The 26,754-nt window shown below is 41.0% G+C and overlaps 1 protein-coding gene and 1 long non-coding RNA gene across 9 annotated transcripts in view; one reads left to right on the top strand and one right to left on the bottom strand.

Annotated features, from left to right (window-relative positions):
• Positions 1-26,754, bottom strand: part of PRDM2 (PR/SET domain 2) — a 63,214-nt gene that overhangs the window by 28,539 nt on the left and 7,921 nt on the right. For 5 of the 8 annotated variants that reach the window (XR_016459420.1, XR_016459422.1, XR_016459421.1 and 2 more), the window contains exons 3-6: positions 19,452-19,569; positions 18,309-18,412; positions 14,935-15,087; positions 9,989-10,115 (exon numbers count right to left, since the gene is read on the bottom strand). Coding sequence is in view for 2 of the 8 variants with exons in the window: in XM_031613392.2 (XP_031469252.2) it covers positions 9,989-10,115; positions 14,935-15,087; positions 18,309-18,412; positions 19,452-19,569 (502 nt within the window). In the remaining 6 variants the exon portion in view is untranslated. The other 3 variants (XM_090123111.1, XM_090123112.1, XM_090123110.1) reach the window with 3 other exon arrangements.
• LOC149915253 (uncharacterized) lies at positions 6,269-9,472 on the top strand. Its single transcript, XR_016459428.1, has 2 exons — positions 6,269-7,667; positions 9,281-9,472. It is a non-coding gene; the product is annotated as an uncharacterized LOC149915253 (long non-coding RNA).

Genomic DNA, 26,754 nt, shown 5'->3' with positions numbered 1-26,754 from the left:
AACATGCAGATTTTAAAATGTTATTTCTGCCTCAATGCCAATAATTCTAAAACTAAAACAGCAGCTAGAGCACACAAATACACAGCATTGGATCTCCCATGGAATTTCTCCATCACTCACCAAGTTGTGTATGTCTAACTCCCACCCTGCCCAGGCACACAACCTCCCTCCAGTCACTACACATTGCTGGCAAGTTATTTTACATGGCTACCACTGACACAGAGAAGAACACTCATCTTATTTTCTGTAGTTAAGTTCCATTAGGTTTCATTTAAGTAAGTATTAAGGCAAAAATAAGTAATAAGTGACAGCTGGCATACAAAATGCTTCACAGATCTACCAGAAGGGACCAGTGCTCTCTATATTTAGCCAATCCTTAGCAACAGCTCAGGAACAGCATCAAATTTTTGTATTTAAACACAGAAGAATGCTCAAAATGTAGATCTCCACAGTAATGAATGCGAGCTTTAACCTGAGACAAGAATATGGTGCTCCTAAACTCACTGCAGTGCTCTGTGAAATGTCTGACCCTGAAACAAAGTGTAAAATTAAAGGTCTTGAAATTGCTAAAAAGCCACACTCCATTTTTTATTTTTGCTATAATTTATTTTGTTAGTTGTTTTTTGTTTTTTACCAAACGGAATCCCTCTGTTTATTACAACTGAGGTATGTCATTTCTCAGATGTTCATCTCCAAAGCAGTAAAGGTTGCTCAGCCACATCAGGCTGCTCCACTTTGCAATGTATTCATCCCCCTCTTCAGCAAGTATTTCCAGTCTCCTTTCCTTTATCTTTCTTATTCCCTGCTTCTTCAATGCAACCTGCAGAGGTAATCTTGACTTTGGGTGATTTAATGGGGAGCGAAACAAAGCAGTCGTTGTCACTGATTATTTTACATATTTACTGTTATCAGCTGCAATCCAATATATTTACAACAGTCCCATCTTGCATTTCTATTATTCAGCACAGTGCACATACTCCCCTTTCATCCCTTCTCTTACCAGGGCTTTCCAAATCCATCAGTTCTGGCATGCAACGCAAGCTCGCCTTAAGCAATAAATGTCTTTGGGCTGTAACAGTTGTAGAAGCTGTTCTTTACTGGAAGCACAGCACTGTTAATTTCTCTAAGCTTTTTGCTCAGGCACTATGCAAGAACATTACCAGGTAACAGAAATGAAAACAATTAATGTCAAGTGCTCTTCGTTGTAGGAAGGAAATCAGCAAAAAAAAAAAACAACTTAAGTAGAGGTGACTAAAACAGAATTACCAGCTATTACAGCAGATGCATACTTTGTTTCCATTAACCTCCATGAAATATATGCTGGTATTTTATGAACTAGGTGCCCAATCTAGGAAGGAACATCTTTAACTGCTGATAAGCAGCTACAGCTGAGGCACATCTGCAGGCATGAAAACTGTGTGTTAGATCTGGAAAGTCTCCTTCCAGCTTCAGGCTGACAATCCGAGGACGTATGGCAGATTATCACAGCAGATCCTTCCTAACATATAAAAGCAGATGAAGGAGAAACACCATGTAAAATAATCATTTTAATATGCAGTGCAGTCTCTGAATTGCTTATATCTGGTGAGATATTTGTGAAGGAGTTGTTTTTGCTGTGACACCAATCACTTCACTCATCTCAGCTGCAGCCCATTGATATTTTCCTAGAGGAATGCTTTCTAGTCTTCTCTGGGAACTGAAGACACAGTGAGTTATCTTGCCAAAGGAACTCTAGCTGCAATGCCCCGGTTGCCCAAGCAGAGCATTGCTCAGCTGCAGAGAAGTGTGACAGCACAGCAGCTGGAACTCCAGTTAGCACAGCTGACAGGAGAAATGCATACGTTTATAGCTCATCCCAAAGAAGATCACAGTAAACTGGATTCTGTCTAATTTATGAAATCAAGAAAGTTCCATAGGCCCATAAAGTCACCACAGGGAACAGCAACTTCCTCCATTTCTCAACTAATGTGAAAACAAGCCCCAGATTCAGAGGACAAATGCATCTGTCTTCTGCTCAACCAACTGCTACGTTCCAGACTGATCAGTTTCAATGAAACTGGACTTCAAAACATGTACAAGTTTTTCATGGTACAGAATGTCAGCAGAATAAAACCTCACCAAAAACTAAATTGGGCATTTTGACGTTCAGGTGAGGAACTTAAGAAAATACAGCACTGGTACACGAGTGGAGAGACTGGAGGCTGACACTCACCAGCCAGGGACGTGGTAGCCATGAACCACTCACCTGCACAAAGTCCACTTGGCTTTTGCAATCCTTGCCAAGGGGCTGTAAGAGATGAAATGCTGGGCTCTTTGCTTTTCACTTGCAACTCAAAGACACTGCAGGAACTCAATTTTTTACTCAGCTGGCTGAAGCTTGGTGTGACCAATTGCCTGGATAAAGCCCAAGGTAGCTTTAATATTTGGCACCCATACTGTGCACATTCCCTTTTAAGAACATGACTCTAAGGCAAAGGTGTGCATTTTAAGATTCTGATACAAACTTGCTGCTGAAGAGAGAGCAGTTGTCCTTGCTGTTGAGTTGCTTGATGCTGGAGCTTAGCACCCAGCTAAATGGTTCATTTTACCTGCAGAAATGAGGAAGTTTGCAATGTACTTGGCCTTGCACAGCAGCACTGCATGAGAAAATTTACCATAATTTACAGTAATCAAGCCACTTTCAGAAACACTGAGCCTTTCCCATTCAAGAAAAGAATTTCCTTATGGACTGCCAAATAAAACCAGACTGATACTTGAATAGACTCAAGCAAGTGAGGAATCTGGCTCTCAACACGAGTTAAAACAGATGTACAGCCAACCACCCATCTCCATGGCATTCTGCAGCAACAAGAATCATGAAGATAGATTTTCAGCTATTATAATACTCACTAGAGTAACTTTATGTCAACCCTCACATTAATAACACAGCCTCTTTGAAGCTCTAAAGCATTAATCACAGTCTATCAAAGCTCTTATAGAAATCTGACAGAAAGTGTGACAACAAAATTAACCCACCACAGCAACCTTGGTAAGCTCCTAAATGCTTCTGAAGGCTTCATGCTAAGCAACAAACACACACTGTGATACAAATAAACGTTGCACTTGCTTAATCCAGGGGAAGAGTTCATAAAAGGTAGGTAAATATTTGCTAATGAATATCTGATGGTCAAACAACACTTAATTTCTTAGCTACAAGGGTTGAAATGCCATTGAGTCTTATTTCAATAACTGTTAAACCCAAGTGCAATCTTACAGGCCCATGTAATGTTACAGTGAGGAACCTGATACAGCAGCTGTGGGCAGTGAGAACTCTTCGCAACAAAGCCTTTCTCTTGGCAAGAATGACAAAATACATTTGAAGGCTTGACAGATTCAAAAAATTAAGTACCCTCTGGTCTGCCAATAACTGTTGAATGGACATCTCTTCCCACAAATAGGTTATCAAAACTTTGTATGACATACTTGAAGATATTATGCAGCATGTCCCTGCTTGTAATTTCATAATAAATAACACCAAGCACCTGCAGATGTGTCCTCAGAACAAGAGGCTCCCATTAATAGTTCAAGTAAAATAAATGGTCAAAGCAAAGTTATGGAAAAGCTGTAATGATGATGATTAGGGGTAGGAAAGGTTTCCATTCCAAGGAGAACTCAGAGCCTCCACTAAAATAAGGAGTGGCTGAAAAATGACAATTAGTTAAAGGTAAATAAAAATACAATGAAGTCAATCGTTGATTAGCTTGTATCTACAATAACACCCAAAGTCTCCCATTGTAAGAGGACAAAAGAAGGGAGAGTAACTGTCTGGGGTAAAGCCTCGACTTCATAGGATACAAAGCAAAGGAAGTCAAGACAGGATTATTCATGCGAATAAAGTCAATGGGTTTTTAAGGAAGAGGGCAAACCCAGACTGAGTGCAGGCAAGGCAGTAACTCACAGAGCATAAGAGAAAACACAAAGCTTGCTCTCATGTGTCACAAGCAAGGGGACAATCCTAAAGCTTCGTGTAAGTTGTTTAAGTGATGAAAAAGAAAACCACTTGTTTGACTGTGGAAAACAGTGTCTGCTCCCATCCCCCACCCCTCTGTTTCAAAGTTAACCCTGGTCAATAGAAAAAAACTGATTCATACTGGGAAGCTGCCTGGTGCCCTGTTTTCCTTCCCACTGCAGGTTATTTAACTGAAGACAGCACTAGCAAACTTGCTAAGTAGCAATATGGAAGTCAAACGAGGAAGAAACAAAAAGGAAAATACAGAGCTGTGTAGACTGTGATTTGAATCTCTGAATCATACAAGGTTTTTATTATGTTAGGCAAATATATACACGCTGGCCTTTACTGGCAGCTAAAAACATATTGATTTGTTACAATCACAAAGCACGTTGTTATCTTAAGGACAAAACACACAGAAAGTGACATGCCTGGAGGATGCAGTAGTGCAAGACAGCACTGCATGCTTTAATGAGGATCTGATAAAATCAGCACAGTCCTTACACAGCATTCCTGACCACCTCCAGGACCTTCCATAGCTTTTTATCACACGAGGTTTTGCTTTCTTAGCAGCACACCAGTCCTGCGTCGGAGCAGACAAAGGTTGGTGTCTGTGGTGCTAATGGCAGCAAGATGGTGATGCAGCTTTGGCTGGAGCAAAGCTGGAATGAATCATAACCATCTCACCCTGCTGCTTGGGACGGCTCAGAGCTGCAGCTATCAGAGGGGCTGAGGGCACTGCTGCAGATGGGAATGGAAAACAGCCAAGGTTCTATTCAAAAAGCTCTCCTTTCGAGGTGTGAAAGCATTTCTACCAGTTAGAAGGCCTCAAGGATATCAGATATTCACCAGATAGAAGCTGCCATGAGAGATGCAGGTCCTTTAACACACCAAATGCAGCTTTATAACTGAAGTTGTATCATGAATCTTGTAAATGGTTTGATTTTTCAAAATTCAAACTGAACTTCATTCTAGAGGTTTGCTGCAGAACTTCCTTATGACCTTCTCCTTTTTCCCTTATCTCTTCCCAGTCACTAAGAAACTTTGAAGCCTTGAATTGCAAAGCTTTCCATTAAATCTGTTGGAAGTAGGGCTAAATAGATAACAGTGTCATTTCCTTGAGGGCTATCCTTGCTACAAATGCACAACTTAGACCTCATTGTGGCCTTCCAATACTTGAAGGGAGCTTATAAACAGGAAAAGGAATGGCTATTTGTGAGAATGGATAGTGATAGGACAAGGAGGAATGGTTTTAAACTGAGACAGCAGAGGTTTAGGTTAGATGTTAGGAGGAAGTTTTTCACACAGAAGGTGGTGAGGCACAGGAACAGGTTGCCCAAGGAGGCTGTGGATGCCCCATCCCTGCAGGCATTCAAGGCCAGGCTGGATGTGGCTCTGGGCAGCCTGGGCTGCTGGTTGGTGACCTGCACACAGCAGGGGGTTGGAACTGGATGAGCATTGTGGTTCTTTTCAACCCAGTTCATTCTATGATGATTCCACAAACTTCCCAAACCTTAATATGGCCTGCATTCCAATACTCAACTATTTCAACTGTAACAAGTCCAGCTAATAAGCAACTTTAAAAAAAGACACAGCATCATTGGGCCATGATTTCCAGTTGTGATGACATCCAGATGGCAATCTACAGCCTACATTTTGTGAACGGGATGCGTATCCGTGGATGAATGGAACTAAGTGAAAATGCCTACATAAATCTTAAGAGGAAATACTGTAAGAGCATGAACGGAACCTCACCTGCTTGTTCCACCTTTACATCTCACTTTAACACAGCAGCAATTTGTAAGCGTGGCTGTTGCTGAAACTGCTTCATGAAAGTAAATCCACTGTCACTTTTATGACAGCACTGATTGACAGTCTCAGAAGCTGAAGCCTGAAGCTGCACTCGGAGTTCAACCTCACACAAAAAACATGGCATAATGATCATTTGTAACTGATCGTAATTGATTTATAATTCATCCACCTTAATCTCATGCTATCTCTAGGACAGAATTGTTCACTGAACATCCCATGAAGTCTGATAAGAACTATGGGAGAAAAAAAAAAAACACCACTATAACAGCAGCAGAGGCAGTTATGGTAGCAAAGTTTTAATAGATTTATGAGCAACCACATGAGACTTCAAAACTGCACTACAGTGAGTATTCACCAGGGTCTATGGGGACAGTAAGTTTTGTCTTACTGCAACGAAGGCTGTATTTTAGGAGCTCACAGCTGGGCTCCCTGTGAGGTCACTTGGTTCCAGAACAGACTCCCGCCCAAGCCTGCTCATGCAGGATGTTTTTAGCTACACAAAGTTACCAAGTTTCTTTCTCTCTATTGAGGAAGCCTGACTTTACAGAGAGAAGATGTGAGAGGCACACACAGCGTTATTCCACACAATGGTACAAATGATGCCACCAGGGTTCTTTGCCTAAACAAACTGCAAAGAGGAACACAGCTAAGACAAATACAGCCAAACAGCTCAGCATGGAGCTGCTACCGCAGGGATAGAAAGAAGCACAGAAGTAAAGCACTGCCCTCATCTCCTTTGTTAAGAAAAAACATTTTTGTCTCAAGTATTACTCACAAGCATGTGGCAGTGCACAACTGTACCCCATTCAGTGTCAGTATCTTTCTTCCCTTGAGACCAGGCTTCTCATCTGCCACACAGCCACGACAGGAGCAGCCTAAATTATTTCACTGCTGTGTGCTTATTTTTCTCAGCACCTCAGATCACAGCCACATAAAAGTGTGCATTTTTACACATGACCACCTTCTCTCTATAATACTTTTACTTGGTTTGCACGAAGTTACTTTTAGAAGGAAAATTCAGAATGAAGCCAGGGTCTCCAAATAACATTGAGTAAACGGGTCCGTGCAAGAAAAGCACACAAATGAGAGAGAAAAGCCAGCTGCAATAGTCTGAGAACAGAAAACAATGCTCTGGGAGCCTGTTGAAAGAAGCACTAATCTTTCATATTACTACTTACACTACACTGTCACATTTAAAAGAAACAGGCCTTGGCAAGGAAAATAAGCCCAAGCTACTTCTCTAATAGATTTATGAGTTTAACTGTCAAGTGAAAGCTAGACTGGTTGTTTTTCCTTAGAAAGTGCATTAATGAAAAAGTCTTCTACGAATGCAATTTGAACAGTTTGATAGGCAGGTCAGAAAACATCAACTTCAGCTTGGGACAAGTTGGCAATAAAGGCTGGAAAGTTTAACAAGTGAATAAAATTACAGAAAAAGCAGAAAAAAATGCACTGCATCATTTTCCTATGAGCTGTTGACCTTGACAATCTTCCTATGCACTGGCTTTCAAACACTGAGTGATCATGTCAGACACAGCAGGGCTTTGCTGTAGAAGTCTGAGATGCTCCCAGAGTTGCTTCCATTTTGTTTTGGTTTTTTTACCCTACTGGTTTCCTTTCCCAATCACCCTAACATTTTACATACAGTGTTTCAATGCAGGGAAGTAAAGTTAGAAGTGTCGCTGAATCTGGAACTCCTAAGCATGTTAAAAGAAAAATGCAAGAGATTTACTGCAGCTATGTGAACTTTCAGCCAACTCCAGTAACTCCTGACATCAGAAGATGCACAGGGCTGTGCAGGCAGAGCACAGGAACAGAACTATGCCAGACTATGAGCTGGTGAAGGAGAGGTGCAGCTACAGAACAGGTGAGCTCTGAGATGCACGACTGAGGCACAGCCAAGATGCTGTGTATGGGGAGGAAGCCAGGTGCCATCCTAAATATGCTCTAAAGGAGATTATGAACCCAGTGTCAGTAATCACCTGCACCAGAGGTCAGACCAAGGGCAAGCAGGACGTGGTATTTCCATCTGCTGTCTGTGTCACTGGCACGCTGGGTCAGCTGCTGGCTCTTCACAAGTTTAGGAAGGCCAAGCTCTGAAGGTAAGCTCTGCACTGATAGCATGGGAGGATTTGTTCAGAAACCAAAAGGAATCCTATCCCACAGTATGGAATAAGCTTTATAGCAGTTTGAGCATCGATTAACTGGACAACTTTGTGACTGCTGTGATCACTTCTTCTGATACAATCAGATTTCCTGAAGCAAATTGCAGCCACAAGACCAAATGTGAGCATCTCAGTGCCCAAGCACAAGGCCTAAGCTGAACTTAAAGAGTATTTGTTTTACTAAACATAGATCAGTTATTAAGTCAGTTTTCAAGACATACAGCTCTTATAATGCCCTTCTCAAACACAGCCTTGTCTGGGCATTTATAAGGTATTAAAGTGTCTGCTTCTATTCTTGAAAATGTGTTTATGCAGGACATAGCAACTCAGAGCTGTCTACACTTGGCAGTTCTTACATAGTTCTGTTTTCTCCTTTCTTGTTTTATGCTTTCAATCTATAACAGAACACGATGAAGTTTATAAAGAAGGAATTAATTGATCTGTGTCAGTAGCCAATGAATTCCAATTCTGCAACTCTCCCACCGAGCTTCTAAGAAGTTTCTTACACTGGAAGCTCACTTGCATTCTTTGCACTGCCTTCCAATTTTTTCACATGCAAGAGGTTGCAACATTCCCCTCCTCCCATTTTTACTGTAAAGTCAGAATTACAGAAAAAAAAAAAGATTAAGATAACCAAACAAAAAAACCTGCTTAGAGCTGCTGAATTCAGTGCTTGTTTCCTTTATCCTCCCATAAAATCTCAGCCTCTGAACCAGGAGGAGGAGTGTCAGCAATGGGAACCATTTTGGAATCTAAACTGCCGTGAGTGCTGTCAATGCAGCACAAAATATTATGTTACTTAGAAGCAATCAAGTGTGAATTGCAAATATCAGATCTACTACAAACACTAAAATAACTGAGAGTAAATGTAGAAGGGGTAAAAATAAACGGATGGAACCTCCTAATAATAGAACTATAGAATTTCAAAACACGCACACGTTAGAATAGAACAAATCACTGTAAGTTTACTGACAGAGCATTGATAATGAAGCTTTAATAACCCAAAATGACCACACTGAGGAGCTGGCCTTCCTGCTTAACGATACAGGAATACTTAATAAGTTACTGAGGCCTTACAATTCTTATTCTATTCTCAACTATGTTCAGGATTTTATTAATGTATTTAGGAAGAGTTTATTATGTTTATAGAATGGGGACAGAGATTTATTGTTCTAAATGAGGGCAGTTTGACACTTTTAAGACCCTTAGCAGTTAAAGCCTCAGAGCTACAGAACAGCACAGGACGACCCACCCAAAACTGCCACAGTTGTTTAATGATTTGCTTTTTTTTTTTTTTTTTTTTTTAAATCTGCAGTTTCAGGAATGCAAATCAATCTTCCACGCCATGAAAAATTACCTTAGAAATGACTCCGTCTGGTTTTTCTAATTTATGATTTAATCAAATTCTTTCGAGTTGTTTTTCTGGCCTTTCAGGTAAATCACAGGCACGCAAATCCCATCTGTGAACACCATGCCCAGTTACAAAAAAAAAAAAAAAGCACAAAAAGCACAATAATTCACCGAGGTGCCCTTATGCATGTGCTACGTGTTTACTAAACGCATCCCACGGCAGACAGCGAAATCCAAGCCAGCACTCGAGGCTCAGAGGCTGAAACCGCAGCGCTTAAAGCAGCACCAAACAGCCGCCTTCCCCAATATCAGCCACGGGGTCACAACGCCGCCGCTTTAAACGCCACCTCCGTTCCTCCTTCGCTTCGTCCGTCACCTTCACAGCTCCCCGCGCCGGATCCGGGGATCGCACGCAGGATCAGACGCGGTTACATAAGGCCACGCGTGGGGCCGCACGACGCATCGCAGCGCCGTAAGGGCGGATATCCGCGCCCAGCTCCGCCCGCCAGTGCCCGCAGCCGCTGAGGGCCGCGGCGGGGCCTGCCGGCGCTCGGCCGGACGGTAAGTTCCCCGCTCGGCGAGGAAGGTCACGGAGGCCGCCGCCCACCCGGCGGAAGCTCGGAGCCGCCCCCAGGCCCGGTCGGAGGCCGGCGGTGCGGCGGGCGGGCCTTACCTTTCTTGGCTTTCGGGGAGTGCCGCCGGCTCCGGGCGCTGGCTCGCTCTTCCTCAATAGCGGCGGCTATCTCCGGGTCGTCCTCCCCATTGTACCACACCAACAGCTCCTCGCCGGGCGCGATTGGCTGCGGGGAGAGAAGAGAGAGGAGCGGAACCAATCAGCGGGCGGCTTGTTGGCGGCGGGCCCCCGCGCGCAGAGGGAGACGTCGATCGCGCCCCCTGGCGGCCGGAGGGCGCGCGGCGCACAGCCACCCCCCCGCCAGCCCCGCCCCCTCCTAGAAGCAGCTGCCGCACGGACTTCAGTCCAGGCATCGCTGCAGCCAAGGGTGGCCTGAGACTATTATTTCAAACATGAAGCCAAAGGGGACTTTTGTATAAGGAACAATAGCAGAATCTGTTCCTTCTGAAGCACTTTTTTTTTTTTTTTCAGAAGGCCTCACAGCACTTGACAGTGGCAATAGCATCATAGAATACTGGATAGCATCACAGAATACTGGATAGCTATCTTTATGTCCTGACACTGCAACAAGAGATGCAAGTGTTGAAGTTATAACTTACAAAGTTAAGCATTGAGGTTGTAATATGAGCAAAGCCTGCTGTTTGGCTTCCTTAACAGCTCTGCAGGGCTGATGTGATGGTGGTGTGTTTCATAGAACCACAGAATGGTTGGAGTTGGAAGGGACCCTAAAGGCCATCAGGTCAGGGACACCCACAGCTCCATCAGTGCTCAGAGCCCCATTCCCTGACCTTGGGTGTCTGCACCACCTCTCTGTGCAGGCTGTGCAGTGCCTCACCTCCCTTCTTCCTTACATCCAACCTGAGTCTCCCCTCTGTTAGCAGGAATCCGTTTCCCTGTCCCATCACCACACACCCTGCTGCAGTCTGTCCCTTTTTCTTACAGCCCTTCAGACACACAGGCTGCTCTCAGCTCTCCCTGCAGCCTTCTCTGCTCCGTGCTGCACAGCCCCAGCTCTCAGCCTGTCCTCACGTTCCAGCCCTGGGAGCATTTCCTCCTCTCCATCTCTGCTGTACTGAGGACCCCAGGTGAGGTCTCACCAGCACAGAGAAGAGGGATAGAATCACCCCCTGGCCACGCTGCTGTTGGTATTTGCATGGTTCCATCTTGCAGCTGGCGTAAAGAAGAGTTATCTGACACAAATGACTTTTCAGCCGTATACAAACCCAGAGAAAAAAGCTGGTAAAACTAGGCAGTGCAAACACATGATGATAACAAACATGTAATTTGTTAGTTCCGTGGCTGGAACTGACATTCAACTTGATGAATTTAGCTTTGGAGTAACAACGCTAGAATCTAAATTAAGCCCTCTAAACTTGTACTTCTGAAATGAGATGCAGCAGCCGCTTCAAAATTAGACCAACAAAAGAGCTCCATCAGCAGCAATAGGAGGGAGAAAAGGACCGCAGTGACCAAATGCCACTTCTGCAGCCTCCAGCAACACCCTGACAAACAGCTTCCTCCAGGCTGTCACCCCTGGATCATGTAGCATCAGGTTGGGACAGCGGTGACAGAAGGCTGAGATAGGCATTTACCTATCTGATCTTACTAGAACATGCACTTCTCACTGCTGACTTTGTATTTTACTGCTACCCTGCTCTCTTGCATTTGGATGTGGCCTTACCTCCCCAGCTGTAACCACAGCAGACACTTTGTGGTATTGGTGTTTGGGTCTCTTTTCACTCTGTATGTTACTATTATGCATTGTGTTCCCCAAGTTATTGTAAAGCTGTCTGACAAAACATCTTTCCATAAACAAATTAATTTCACCTTAACCAAGGACATGATCATAGCTTAACTTATTTAGGAGACTTTTGGAAACTGAGTTTTCACTGCAGTTTACTGTGTGCAGAATAACACCATTCATCTAGCTCATTTAATTAGCAGAGACAGGAAGAACTTCTGAAACCCTGTAATCAGTTTAAGCTGTTTCAGTGAAATATGACAACTCTCATACATGTATGCTGGGGAAAACATATGCAAAACAACCTACAAATATCCTCAGTCCTTCAGTAAAGAGGAAGAGAAGATAGAAGAAAAAAAATATTTGCTTGTGCTTAGTTCAAAATGTTATCTGAGACCTCATTAGGAGTCCCCAACATGAAATTTTACTTTACTTTTCATGTATAGCAGAGAACAGGGAAATTAAAGCTTACAGATTAAACTTACAAATCAGAACCCCCCAAACAAACCCTGGGAAAAAAAAATTACAGCATTTAAAATGCTACCAGGTAAAGCAGAACAAAATGATATACAAGCCACTAATTTTCTGTTGGGGGTAAATAAAAGCTGTGCTGTTTATTTATCACTAAATGGAATTCCCCTGAGTTTATGAATTACAAAGAAGATCAAGAAGGGGCCATTTAGGAACAGTTTATCAAAACCTGAACATGTGAGCTGTTATTAAATACATGTTTTCTTCTGTCTCACTGGTCAATAAAGTGCAATGTGAATCTAAGATTGATATGGACACTGTAAGAACAAATTCATCTCCCCCACTGAGAACGAGACAGAAACCAAATCTTTAAATAAATGGGAGATGTATAAACAACGCTTTGTAAAAAGGAAGCAGAAAACAGCACAATTCTTTTCGAGTTAGAAACTGCAGGGAAAATTAATAAGTTATAGGATAGTGAGAACTGATACAACAGACAATAAATGCCTTCATGCTGCAACTTGCCAATGAGACCACAAATTTAAAATCACTTCTACATTATCCCCCTACCTATGCTGTCAGTTTCTCACAGCTCAGCTTTCAATTTCTTCACTCTACTGTTCAGAAATTTGCTTACTCTAAATCTGTCACTTCACATAATAAAAAGTAACTTTAGAAGTGCCAGACAATGCCATCCTTTGGCATTTGATATTCTTGGAACAGCTAAGACATTAGACGGAATATTGGGGTAATTATCATTACAATTATTACTAGCATTAATTAAATTAAAGAATAGCCCATTCATGCAATCAAAAACTTGCTAAATCTTGACATGATCCATTGAATGCTGAATGTTTAATGGTGGTGAAAACTGTCCAATTTCATGACAAAATTCCATTTCAAAAACCACAACAAATTTGCAAGGTGAGAATTTGCCTTACAAACCACTTAAACACAGAATCATTTAGGTTGAAAAAGACTTCAGAGGTTATCAAGTCCAACCATGACCTCACACTTAGCTGCCCAGTTACCTGTGTGTCAGTGGCTACCAAGGGACAGCAGGGGTGAGCTGCCAGCCCAAGCACCATGGCTGCAACACTCCTAGAACAGCTTGGACACTTCTGAGCAGTACGAAGCTGGGAGTGCTAATATGAGTGATCTCAGCCTTGCAGAGCTCAGGTATGTCTGAACTGTGTTCCTGGAGCTACACACACAAGGCAGAAACAACTCAGTGGTTCTGTAGCAGCACCCAAATCAAAAGCTACTCACAGATGCTTCTGCACTGGTGACAGCTCACAGCAACAAGCCTTCACACATAGGCAGCCTGGAGGTAACACTGTTTCTGGTGTAAGGCTTACTCCAACCAGCATACATCAGCTCCCAGATGCTAGGCCACGATTCCAGGATTGGTACTGCTAACAGCAACCTGCAGCTAAACCAACCCCACAGCAGGAAAGGCAGAGCACACAGTGGTTGCTGAAGGAGCAGATAAACACTGCTGAACTCAAGACTGCTCTTTGAAGAAGCTCACTGCATCCCAGAGAAGCTAGAAGTTCATCACACTGCAAGAAATCCCTGATGAACTTTGAAACAAAACAACAACAAAAAAAGGAGCCTTATTGGATGCTCCAGCAGTCTTCAGAAAAAGCTGCTTGGCAGCATGATCTAGCTGGCAAGATTTACTGGGATAAAATTCATCAGGTTGCAAGCTGAAGAAGACAGTCAAAGCAACAAAGGCTATTTCAGATATTGGAGCCAGATATTTGTTATTCTGTCAGCATTGCTCAGCCTTTGCTCAGCAGTACAATTATTTTCCAAAGTGCAGTATTGTCTTTGAGAAAACAGATCTGAGATGTGAACATCTGTCTTTATCACAGCTTTGCTGGAAAGACTCAACAAGAGAGAAATTTAAAGTGTCAGAGTGACTCCAAAAGCTCACTTAGATAAATGAGTTAGTGTGAGTATGGCAAAGATCGGGCAACCCAAGATAAAATGTCTAGAGCAAAGTAAGCTGGCTACAGATGTGCCCTGAGAGCACACAGTCACTGAATGAACAGTACAGACAAGCCAGTCTAGCTGATAATATGGAATATGCTATGTCAAAGCTATCAGAAAGCTCAGAAAATATTTAAAGGCTTTTCCCAGTCAAGCTTGACCTAAAATATAACAGTTCTACATACTTTTATATTACCCTATAAACTTCAAAACTGTATAGCATCAACTCTTTTCTTCTTAAATGTAGAACAGTTAAATGTTATTGGTCTCAAGGAAATTTAAGAAACATCCACAGCTTCACAGCAAGGCTGTAAATACACAAAAGCATTCTAAGAAGGAACAAAGTTAACCTACACATACTGTTATAAGATTCTTGGTAAGAGATTTGAATAAGTTAGAGCTACAATATTTTATCATTATCATACTCTACAGCTAAGAAAATATTTTCATCACTCAGGAGGTGCAATGTACCAGTAATGCAATGTACCCTTCCCCACCCCCTCTCCTGCAATGAAACTGGAAAGGTATGGAATTAAGAAAACTTGTTTGTTGTTGGAAGACTATTATAAGGTTGTATTTCTGGTCTTTGCATCTTATAACAACTGGTTTCTACTCAATACAAAGCATCTCAGTATCTACAGGAATAGAAAAAACACGTTCTATGTAGCCTGCTAGATTTTCACCCATCTAGTATCAATTTTATCAAGCTTTGAGTAGAGGGAAATGAAATATAATGTATTAAATAAAGCAGTAATTGATTCTTCTCAGACATTGATACCTTTAAACTTTTGTAGTATATGGTCCTGTTGATCTCCAGAGGAAACAGGTTTTGCTCCTTTCCTGAACGTGCCCAGTTTATATACCGCAGCCAGTTCCCCTTCTTTGGATCAGTTGCATCAACACACATCCACCCCAGGTTTGGGTAATACACCTACAAAAGAAAATTGGCATTTATCTCAAGCAAACTGATACCTGTTTATGTTGAAGTGTACATGCACCAAAATAAAACATATTGTAAAGCTATACAAAGCAACAATCATTAACAAAGGACAGAAATAAGGCAAAAAAAAAAACGAGCAGAGCATGTTTTACAGGACAGTGTTGCTGCTGTTTGCATTATTTTCAGACAAATTGGTATAACTGAATCAAAATGAACAACTTTTGGTCAACAAACCCTCCTCTGTGTGAAGGCTTTGGGCTCAAAAGCCAAAGTAGTTAACACATTCTATGCTTTGTTTTCAGTTTGCCATGCCTGATGGTGCTGGAACAGCTGCCCAGAGAGGCTGTGGATGCCCCGTCCATCCCTGGAGGTGTTCAAGGCCAGGTTGGATGGGGCCCTGGGCAGCCTGGTCTAGCATTAAATGTGGAGGTTGGTGGCCCTGCATGTGGCAGGGGGTTGGAGCTTCGTGATTCTTGAGGTCCCATCCAACCCAGGCCATTCTGTGATTCTGTGATGTGATTCTCTGGAGTTTGTATCTATTGTAAGGCTTGGTGTTCTTATATAAATACAGTTGAGTTTTATTTTTGCCATCTGAGAAATCAGGAAAAAGTAATGAAAAAGTTAGAAGCATTTGCTTTATTTGGAATGGTAAGGGAGAATACAGTGTATATTTAATCTTGCTTCAGAGGACTGAAGAAAATCTTAATGTTTCAGAAGTCTTGTGATCAGACCTATGAACTTCTGAATGTTCCAAGGTGCTGTGTAAATGTTTTGTTGACATTCCTGGTTAAGTGTTTTTAAAGTCTACTCATGTTCAAGACAGCTTGCACTAAAGCAAAGATACTGGTAGGTCTTCAGTATTTTCTGCTAACAGTCAGCTCTGCTTATCTTTCAAGACAAGTTAAATATTTCCCATGTTTCTTCTTGTAGTCCAAGTTAGTCTTATAAGAAAAGCTGTCAATGGATGTTATACACTTATTTTTTCCAAATTGAAGAATGCTCCACTGTTCAGCAATGAAAGCCATCATTTTTCCCATTATTTAAAAACATTTTGTCTCAGAACATTGGCATACTGAGACATTGTGTATGGTTAGAAGTATTGGGCAGCTCTCAGACTTTCAAAAACAACAAAGTATAAATACGTATAATTTAATAATGCTGTACTATTTGCTTTATTTGCTTGTGGTTAAGCCTGCAGACATCAGCTTCCACTAGGAAGAACTCATCTCTTTCCAAGCAAAGAGGAAACTCCTTCCTTAAACTACTCCAGTGTGGATTTCATCAGCTGACTTTTGAAAGAATTCATCAGCACACCCAGCCCTTGCAATATGAGAAAGCAAAAGTGGTTCAAAAGGAAGGAAACAGCCAAGCAATGCTTTGGAAGAGTTAATAGATATGGCACGCATGACAAAGCATAATATAGGATTGCTTTCTGGTCAAGTCACCTCATCTACTGAGTTTTGCTGCAAAACCTTGTGCACTGTGAGAGAGGAAGTAGCTTCAGCTCCTCTGTATAACACTGCAATTTCAAACGACTCCTAAAAACTGCAGTAAACTGCAAATGGACCTTTGTTCTGAACCCTTCAAAAGGTGGCATTTCCCTCAGTTTTCAGTCACTTGTCACTGCGTCCCTACCAGTGGCTTTTCTCTGACAGAAAATGAGAATGCCTTCAAGTCAACTAACTGCTCTCCTGAGATACAGCAACCACAGGTATTGACACAGAACTCACCCACTTATTCTAAATCACATGGGAGATTGAAATCATTAAAAAAATTGAGATTTTCTTCAAATTAACTTCATTAAAATCAATTGAATTCTTGTGGAAAAGCATTTCTCTTGGTTGGAAGTCCATACCCTGCACTACTCTCACACACCATCCTTTTACAATCATAGTTTCTAACAGTCACGATGCTGGGGTGGTTTCAGATATCAACATATGGGAACAACTGTTGCAGTCTCATTTTAGCTGCTTTTTTTTTTTTTTTTAATTCCCAAATCAGTATTAAAGCAACACACAACTACTTTGAAATCTAGAAGGAGATCCTGGTGTTGCCTGCATTGTCAGTTTGTTTGCTGCTATCATTTCTCAGCACAATTTTTCCAAAGACATTAAGATACATCCAGTGAAAACATTGAAAAAAATCAAGAAAAACAATCACAAGGTCAATAATTTACTGAACTGATCCAATCTCACTATGTGCTCATGTAACAGATCAAAAGTTGAGATATCTTATGCAGTAGAATTAGTAAAATAAAACACTAGTTTGATACAGCAAACATTCTACTTTATTTTATTACTTTCCTGAACGTGAATTTGCATTTATGGGAAATTATTCTAGCTCAGTTCCTCTGAGATGCTTATCACTAAGCTTTGCATAGTTATCCAGCATTTTATATAGTTCTCTTTTTGCAGTCCAGAGGCCAGAAGGATGACTACTATCAATCTCTTTAACCTAAATATCTGACTAGCATGTTCTGAACAGAAATTGCCATGCCAGAATTCCTCCACCCTCCTCCTTGACCACGCACTCTGCTAAAGCCACTTGCTGTGTGTATACCTTCAGAAAAAGTGACATTGTCTTTGGGAATACTTAGGAACTGCTTTATTTAAAGACACTGTAGATGGAGTTTAACTCCAGATTAAGACACCTACACTCTGAAATCTACATAATATCTGAGGTCTTATGACTGTCAGAGGAGCTTGAAAAAACTACTCAGCTGTCCAGACAGTATTTGCTTTAAGGCAAACCCAAATACAAGCAGCACAAGAAATACTGAAACAGCTGAGAACTTTTATGAAAGCTGCAAAAGCAAAACCAATCCCCGTAACAAAGCTGTTTTTCAAAGAGCTGGGTGAGGAGGAACACTGAGATTTCCCTCATTTCAATAAGTAGTTAACAGTACACAGCTGAAGAATGGATATTACTGAGTGTTCAAGCCAACAAAGCAAAGCTTTATTTGCAGCAGACTCTTAAAGAAATGAGGAATCCACAGACAGAATGGGAGAAAATTCATACAGCAATCTCAGTTTCAATAGTTTAAAGCTTTGTAATTCAGAATCAGTTCTCAACCCAAGTATTGGCAAATAGATTTGCAATGGTAACCACAGATATGTAAGTAGCAACTATTTTACGTCTAGAATCTCTAGAAAGGTAAATACAAAATATTGACCCAGTGACAGACACCTTTTTCATTAACAAGTTTTCCTTACCTCCCACATGTATACATTGCTTTTAACTTGAGATCTTTTTTTCTTGTCGCCAACAAAAGGCCCGAATTTCTTCCCTTTTAAAATTGACTTTGTTGCCCAAACACCTGAAAAGATACATATCAGTAATTATAACAAATCTAACTCAGCTCAAGAAAGATCTTCTATTCACATTTCATTTTTCTTACAATCACTGCATGTGTCTGTCTCAGGCTGTGGTGTGCTCTGCACTATTAAGATCACAACCAGGAAATTGAAGTTCACTATAAGGAAGTCAAACAGACATGTCACCAGGACTTCCCCCAGTCCCATAAAGCTTATGCATTTATCTGAAACCAGAGCTCCAAGACTACTGTAGTTCTGACGACAAAAAGTGACCTCGATTTCTCCTGTATTTCAAGATAAATTCAAAATAACATAAGGAATACAAGTTTTCTAACACTTTCCCTCCTACCTCACTCAATTCCAACATAACACTCTCATTCAGACCGTGCCAGATCAGGTTCATACTAGAAAACATTAACCTTGCTCCAAGGAGTTTATAACCTGTTACTAACAGTAAACCAGGATATTCCTTAATCTACCAAGTTTTAACATCAACTATCCAGTCTGCAACTCTGATTTCCAAAGTTCTCCCAGGTTAAACTCTGCTTAAAGAAACAAATCAGCATTTTGCACTATTACACAAACAATACTTTGTTCCATATAGCAGCTTTCAAGTCTGCACTGAATCATGTAAGAGACTTTTTGTATTGATTGGATAGTTAGACACAGCATTCTGAAGTGAAACAACAATTAAGACAGAAGCAAAAATACAAAACTTATAGAAGTGAAAGTGCTATAAATAAGGCAGCCAGTAAACGAACATACCAGCACCTCCATGACCTAACCTCTTTGCATTCTGGTCCATCTTCGACCCTGACTTTGATCTTTTAGGAACATAATCTTGATCTGTTAGAGGAACTGAGACAGCAGGAGACCACTCCTTCCACTATAAATGGTTTCAGATAAATGCACCAGACATTATTTCTTCTTCATTCATTGCCCAGCATACAAAGGCACCAAATGTTCACAGCATCTGCAGCAAGCAATTTATGTGAGCCATTTTAAAAGCCTTCATAATCTTTTTAAATTTGTGGCACTCACCAAGCCTTGTTTTGTCAACAGCAGATGGGAAGAGCCTGACATCCTCAGGAAGCCCCCGAAGTACGTGCTCAGGTACATCAGCTAAGGTCTCCACTACAGCAGGAGGCTCGGTTGTGCTCTGCAAGTCAAAAACCAGAAGGGCCACAACCATTAGCAAAGAAAAAAAGAATACCATAACAGCTGATCAACTTATGCAAGCTGTTCCTGAGAGTTTTTAACCCCTACTTTTACTTGTAAGAAAAGTATCCAATTACTGAAGTTAATGGATGTGACTTCAAACAGTGAGTAAATCTATCTGAAATGATTTCCCTATTTCTCGTAGGCATTTGCCATCTCATTTATTTTCTTTGGTTTCCCTTACAACCATACTCAAAATTCCCCCATTAGTTACTTGGGAAATATAGAGCTTAAGGTATTTTATTTATCTTATCCAAATACAGCATACCTGGAAGCACTATTCCACTAATCCTAAAAGATGAAAGAAGAGGGATCACTGTGGTTTTATACCCTGGAAAACATCTATCCATAATATATTTACATAAGTTGATCTTTCAGGATATGATTTTCATGTGCATTCATGCTTAGTGTTAAGTCTTTGAAAATGCTCATTAATATGGTGATCTAAAACTCATCCACAGACAGAAATACAGATCGACTTTCAATTGCTCTATTTCATCTAATTAGTTATGCCATGAGAAACTACACTACACAAGTAATTATAGAACTGCTACATGCTACATTACATTGAGACAACATCCACTCAAACCATTTCCAAATAACATTCCTCCAATTTCAGACCAAATACATTAGATAAATCTACCTGCCTTAAGCTTAGACTGTGCTCAGAGAAGTTTTTCATCACATAGTTGTTGATAGAAGCACAGCCTCCATTTTAGCATCTAGTTGTTATCACAATGAAAATTCCAGTTCCTTATAGCGAAGCATCACAATTATTTTGACTACACAAAGTATTTGTATCCATTTTTAATTCTGTTCCTGATGCCAGACTGTTCTCAGATTAAAACAAAAAACATGAAGTACAAAAACATACCAGCTCCTTTGTAACCTGTCTGGAAAGTTTTACTCAACTGAAAAACTTGTAAAAGGAGGTAGTTAGATTTTCTTTTTAAAGAATATAGAGAGCTACAAATATATATATATATGCACACACACACACACAGATCTGATCTATTCTAAAGTAAAAAAACTCGTTCTGTGGTTTGTTTTCATGTTCCAGCTGCATGCTGTGTCTCCAGTGTGATCTCTGTCTGCTGCATCCTTTTTGGACTCTGAATGATGAGAAAAGGTGTCAGAAACATTTCAGGACAGACTCTGTTTGAGCCAGCAAAGCAATTTCTTCATTATAAGCCTCAGCAAAAAGCCTTTAGTAAAGGTGAATAGAATCACATGGGCTGGACTGGATCCACCTCACATCTGTGACACACAGCTCACCTTTATTGAAACTGACAGCATTAAGGAAAAGGATGACTTGAAGAACATTTCTTTTTTAATAACAATCCTTTTCATTTTAATGTTTGACTTCAGGTAGCTCTCTGCCCCTGAAAAGCACTGGTTATCTATGACCAACAGCAAGAAAAACACGTTTAGCTATTAAAAGCATGTCTATTAATAGAGAGGTAGGAAATTAGAAGTAGTTGATTTCTAAACACGTTTATTTGTAGTTTTTTTTAATCCTCCTCTTTTAAATGAAAATTGAGATTCACTGCAATTTACACTGCAATTTTCCCACGAGCAGCCCAGGTTTGTGCTGCTGTGCTCACAGTGAGAGAACCAGTGCCCCAGATTTGTGTTGCTGAAGTTACAGAAGAAAGAGCAGCTCCAAATCCAGAGCACTCATGGGAGGAAGCAGAGCTGCTGATGCAGCCTTCCATTTTACCTTTGTCAATCATTACCTAAACTTGCACATAAAGGTTCCAAACAGAACACCCATGTATGCCTTGATGCAGAAAGGAGAAAACGATGCAGGGCTTCACTAACAGGAATAACTTGCCCAGAAACACACAAGGGATGGCTTTGGAAATACAGGGCAAAGCTGGAACATCAGCTACCCACCACTGAGAGCAACCACATACACATCAGCAATTCTTTGTTTCCTCTTTTTAAGTGATGGCTTTCAGGTATTCTTGTTCTAACCCATCTCAAAAACAAAAAACAATCTAAATTCTAGTGTTGCCTTCCTCGAGCATCTCTTGGGAGAAAGACCCAACAGAAATTCATGGAGAAAACAACACTTAAAGATCTGAAAAATGTATGTAGTTCACAAAAATGAAAAGTGATTTTTTCACCTGTTGATCCTAGGATACAGCAGTAAACAAGCTACTCCAATGTACGTATCAGAAGGGGAATTTGGGGTACACCATCTTCTCTGCCACAAGCACAAACATACCCTGTGCTGCCCAGCCCTGGATGCCAGGGGACAGAGAGAAGCTTCCCTGCACACCTGAGTCCAGTAACACATACGTACCCCTCTGATAGCATGGCTAACACTGCAGCTTGCCTTGTAATGCACTTCCCAGAGCGACTGTTGTGTTATTGTTCTCCTCCTGCTGCTCTGTTTACAGCCTGCAAGCAAGCCATTTCATTCCAGAGATCAACCTTACAGTATCTGCATGCCAAGCTTACTGCTCTGCTTTGAAGAGAATGATAGGTTGTAAATAGTGTTGTAAAAGTTATTTCTGTGTTCTATTCTTAATTAAACCAACCGTTCAGAACCCTTAGCCTGTAATTAATACAAAATGTTTTAAGGTGTTCTTATAGCTGGAGAGGCAGTAAAAAGCTAATAAGTGATTTATGGATGTTAAGTGATTAGCTTCGTGTCCATTTTAAGGGATCCACAAGAGTCAATAGGCTGCTTGTAATTATATTCATACTGTTATTCACATAATGTAAAATAACAAGCCTTACTCACAGCTGTCACAAGACATCCAGCTCTTCAGTTAACAAGACACCTACTCCTGATTGAACAACCAGCATTACAAAAGCCACCAGCACATACAGCCTCCATAAATGCATCCACACTATGAAAGAATGGTGCTTGGCACAAACAAGGCATATGTTCAACTTCATCTACAGCCCTAAAAAAATATCTGCCCCTGACATTGAACTGTGACCACTCTGGGCAGTCACAAATACTGGTGAAGAAGGCAATAGCTCCTCTAACATGAAGGATGTTATATTTAAGTTCTGAAGAAACTTCAGGTGGTGTTAAATAACAAAAAACCAGGCAATGCCACAGCTGTCCCAGTAAACCCCAACTTTCCAGACACGGCTCTTGCTTTTACTTGCAGCCATAAAGCAGAGATATAATAGCAGTGTTCATGTACTGAGCTGAGTGTTCAACTATAACACCCAGCATTTTCCACTGAGAACTTAGGAAACATTATGGAATTTTTTTTTAATATATCCCCATAGGCTAGCACAGTTGAGTTTTTAATCTTTCAAAGAAAATAAAGCTTCCCCAAGCTCTTCTACTTCATATCCACACTTCAAGAGTGCTCAGTATGGCAACTATTCTCCTCTATATTTATGACTTGCTGAATTAAGTTACAAGAATGTCTTCTGTCAGCCTTCTGCAACAGCGAGAAAAATGATAAAACTGGAGTCCTAGCAATGTTATTCTATTGCTGCCTTGGTAAGCCCTAACAGCTGCACAGACACATCCTAGAGAGCTATTTGTAGGGGAGAAAGACCCCGAAATTGGAAACTGTGGAAGAAACAGAATGCCAGAAATCCCTTCCCATCCGCTAAAGTGAGGGGACTGGGGAAAAAAATCCTTGCTCTTTAGTTATAATAGCTGAAAGTCTACTCACAACAGAACTGCTTTATTTCCTTTTATTTTGCTCTTCCAGTGGCCAGCAAGGAAAAACACGGATGAAAGAAATTCGAGTCGGACATCTGTTAGCCTTGAACTGATATGAGAGTCCAAATCTGAGCAAGTTTCTTTTCTGTCTGCTCTTCTCTGCATCTCAGGGAGGCCCAGATACCCTCCCAGTATCCACCCCACCACTTCATTAAGGGAACACCATGCTCATTTCTCTTTCACAGCCGTTTTTAAGAAATTACATATAGAATTATAGAATCATAGAATGGCCTGGGTTGAAAAGGAGCACAGTGCTCATCCAATTCCAACCCCCTGCTGTGTGCAGGGTTGCCAACCAGCAGCCCAGGCTGCCCAGAGCCACATCCAGCCTGCAGGGATGGGGACAGCAGACATGGAACAAGACAGCTGTGTGAACAATGCATTTGAAGTTTCAAGCTGACAAAATCTTTTTTTAAGCAACAACAGCTAAAGGAGCAGTCAAACAAGCCTGCAACACAATCTGATCAACCAAAACTTCATAAAACAGACAAGTAAGATCAAAGTGCACAGCACTGGATCAACACCTACAACGTATCAGACATTTGTTAACAGTCTCCTTTCAGCCATCAGTATCCCATTTCAGAAGTCTAATTGCAAGGAAAAGCATAATCAAAACTTTATTTAACATCTTCCTACACAAACAAGAGCTCAGCAGCTGAACACAGCACTCTGACCCATTCCACACCAGTTATATTCATGGATTTTGCACATACCATAAAATTAGGCCTAGGAAGTAACAAGACATTTCACATCTCAAACATACATTAATAACTATACAGTATACAGTAAAATAAACAATTTAGTTCAGTCAAATCAGCGTATTCTCATTTTATTTGCAATTTAAATGCAGCTTCTTAAAATACCTTCCAGATCAAAACCCAAAGGAACTCCTACCTACCAAAGGAAGAAATAGGCTGATTTCAATCGCTTTTCCACCAACATTTAACAATCAGATTCAAATTGGTTTTCTTTCCTATAAAGAGAAGTTCACCCCTTGGTAAGGATACATACAAGCACACGTCCTAGAGCCAGCACTGCATTCAACTGAAGACCTACTGTGGTGTTTTTCACTCCTGCCAGCAATTCTGTTGCAACGTTGAGTAGATGTGCACTAGAAGCTTGTTTCCCTTTTAAAGGTGTTACTCTGAAGTTCACCAAACACATTACATTGTCAGTACTCAAACCAGAAAGGGTGAAGTGACCTAAGAACAATGCAAAGACGGTTGGAGGCCTGAAAGGTGCCCTGACTGAAGCTTTCCTCTGCTGCTTGCATCCAATGCAGAGTCCAGGCATTGGATAGTGCCTTTCAGCACACCTCTGTAATCTTTATGTCACTTTCAATAGGAACAAGATGCTTACAGGTGATCAGATTGGAACAGAAAGTGAAAGAAAAGAAATAATGCTGAATGATGTCAAGATTGGCAAACAGTTCGGTGGAAACAGGAATAAGAGGAATGAGGAGAGGATGCCATTCATAGAACCATAAAATGCCCTGGGTTGAAAAGGCCCACAGTGCTCATCCAGTTCCAACCCCCTGCTGTGTGCAGGTCACCAACCAGCAGCCCAGGCTGCCCAGAGCCACATCCAGCCTGGCCTTGAATGCAGGAATGGGGCATCACAGCCTCCTTGGGCAACCTGTTCCAGTGCATCACCACCCTCTGTGTGAAAAACTTCCCCCTAATATCCAACCTAAACCTCCCCTGTCTCAGTTTAAAACCATTCCCCCTTGTCCATTGCCACTGAAGTGATAGGGGCAAGGCAAAGGAGATAGAAGGGAGTTGTGAAAGGGAAACAGAAACCAAGAGCTAGCACAGGGCAGGCAGAAGCAGGAGTCTCCTATCAGAAAACCCTATTGAACTCATCCCAGTTTTACTGCACGTGCTTGAAGACTGAAGGTGTATTAGAATATTTGAATTAATCAATTTAAAAATTCAGAAGGCACTTTAGTACAAGTGCAGGTGTAATTTATCTTATGCCTATATTAATTTTGCAATAGCTTCCCATTCAGTGTTCCATGCAACGTTCTCCCTGCTTTATCTTAACTCAGGCTGGGATGCAGTAAAAGCTACTGATCAAAACCCCACATTTGCTTGGTGGTTGTTTTTTTGTTTGTTTGTTTTTAATAAATTATTCAGAGCATTCTGATGCACTTTACACATAAAAGGAAAAATTTGTTTTAAGCAGAGATAGAGAATGCATGTCATCTATCCTGAGACAGCAGTCTTCCTTGAAAGGCAAAAATATTAACTCAAATAAGAGCTGTTTTTTTAAATCCTTTGTAACCTTACTACAAGGAGGCCAGATCAGTTCATGAAACGGATTTTCTTCATTACAACAAAAGGAACAGTCCTTTCATATAAGCAAAATTAACAATAGCCGATTAGTTTCGGGGTCACCGAAGTCACACCAAAAGCAAAGATAAGCAGAACGAAAGAAATGAGAGCAGAACACTTGAAAGGTGTTTGGCATCAGGCTTCAAAGGCATGCCTTATACAGACCTGGCACTACAACTTGTCAACAGTGAATGAAACGACAAGGGCACTGCAAGAAAAAACACCACGGGTTTGATGCTAAGTACACATCAGTATGAATAGTAATTGAACAATAAAAAGCCTTATGAGCTCTGTATACTTTGGAAACTAAAGGCAAAAGGCAGAGATGCCAAGAAGGACTCGAAGCTGTTGTAACTCTCCCCAGAGGCAGGGTCATCTCTGTATTGAATTGTAAGGTGATAAACATCACAGCCATAAATGGTGTTATCAGTGCAGGTATGAAGGACAAAGACTTTGTTTTATACAGGGCAGAAATTTTATTCAGTCCTAGAAAGGGAGCAGCGTTGGTGGAGTGAGGAAACCAAATGGGAAGGAAACAGCTACTGATAGCACAGATTAAGACCAAAATCTTTGGGAGCAAGTAATGAAGCAGAAGAACTATTGCTTGAGCAGAACAATAAGCTGTTGGCTTTATGCCACAGCACCTTCAAAATAAACCTTACAGGGGAAAAAAAAAAAAAAAATCAAGTCTCAAAAGAAGGAAATGATGAAGCAATAGTTATCCTCGCTACTTCAGACAAGGCCACTCAACTTTCACAGGGTGCACACAGAAACATTATATATATGCACATATATAATACAGGAATGTACTCTCTACAATCCATGACAAGACTGACAGAGATCCTATTTTGCTTTTTGTTTTATTAATATGCTTTTTCCCAACCCCCCACTTAAAATGAGAGCAATTGGAAACATCCTACCATATAATTCCTCACTTAAGTAATTGTATTTACACTCCTATAATTTCAGTGGTGGCCTACAGTTCAGCAGAGTGCTAATTGTACTCGGTGCCAATAACAATCAATTAAGGGTTTAAAAGCAAAAAAGTAATTCATTAGGAACAACAATGAAAAAAGTATACAAAGCATCT

Source organism: Phasianus colchicus, chromosome 22 (assembly GCF_987193195.1).
Source record: "Phasianus colchicus chromosome 22, bPhaCol1.hap1.1, whole genome shotgun sequence".
NCBI lineage: Eukaryota > Metazoa > Chordata > Aves > Galliformes > Phasianidae > Phasianus > Phasianus colchicus.
Note: the sequence above shows the minus strand (reverse complement) of the source record. Positions and strands in the feature narration are given on the sequence as shown.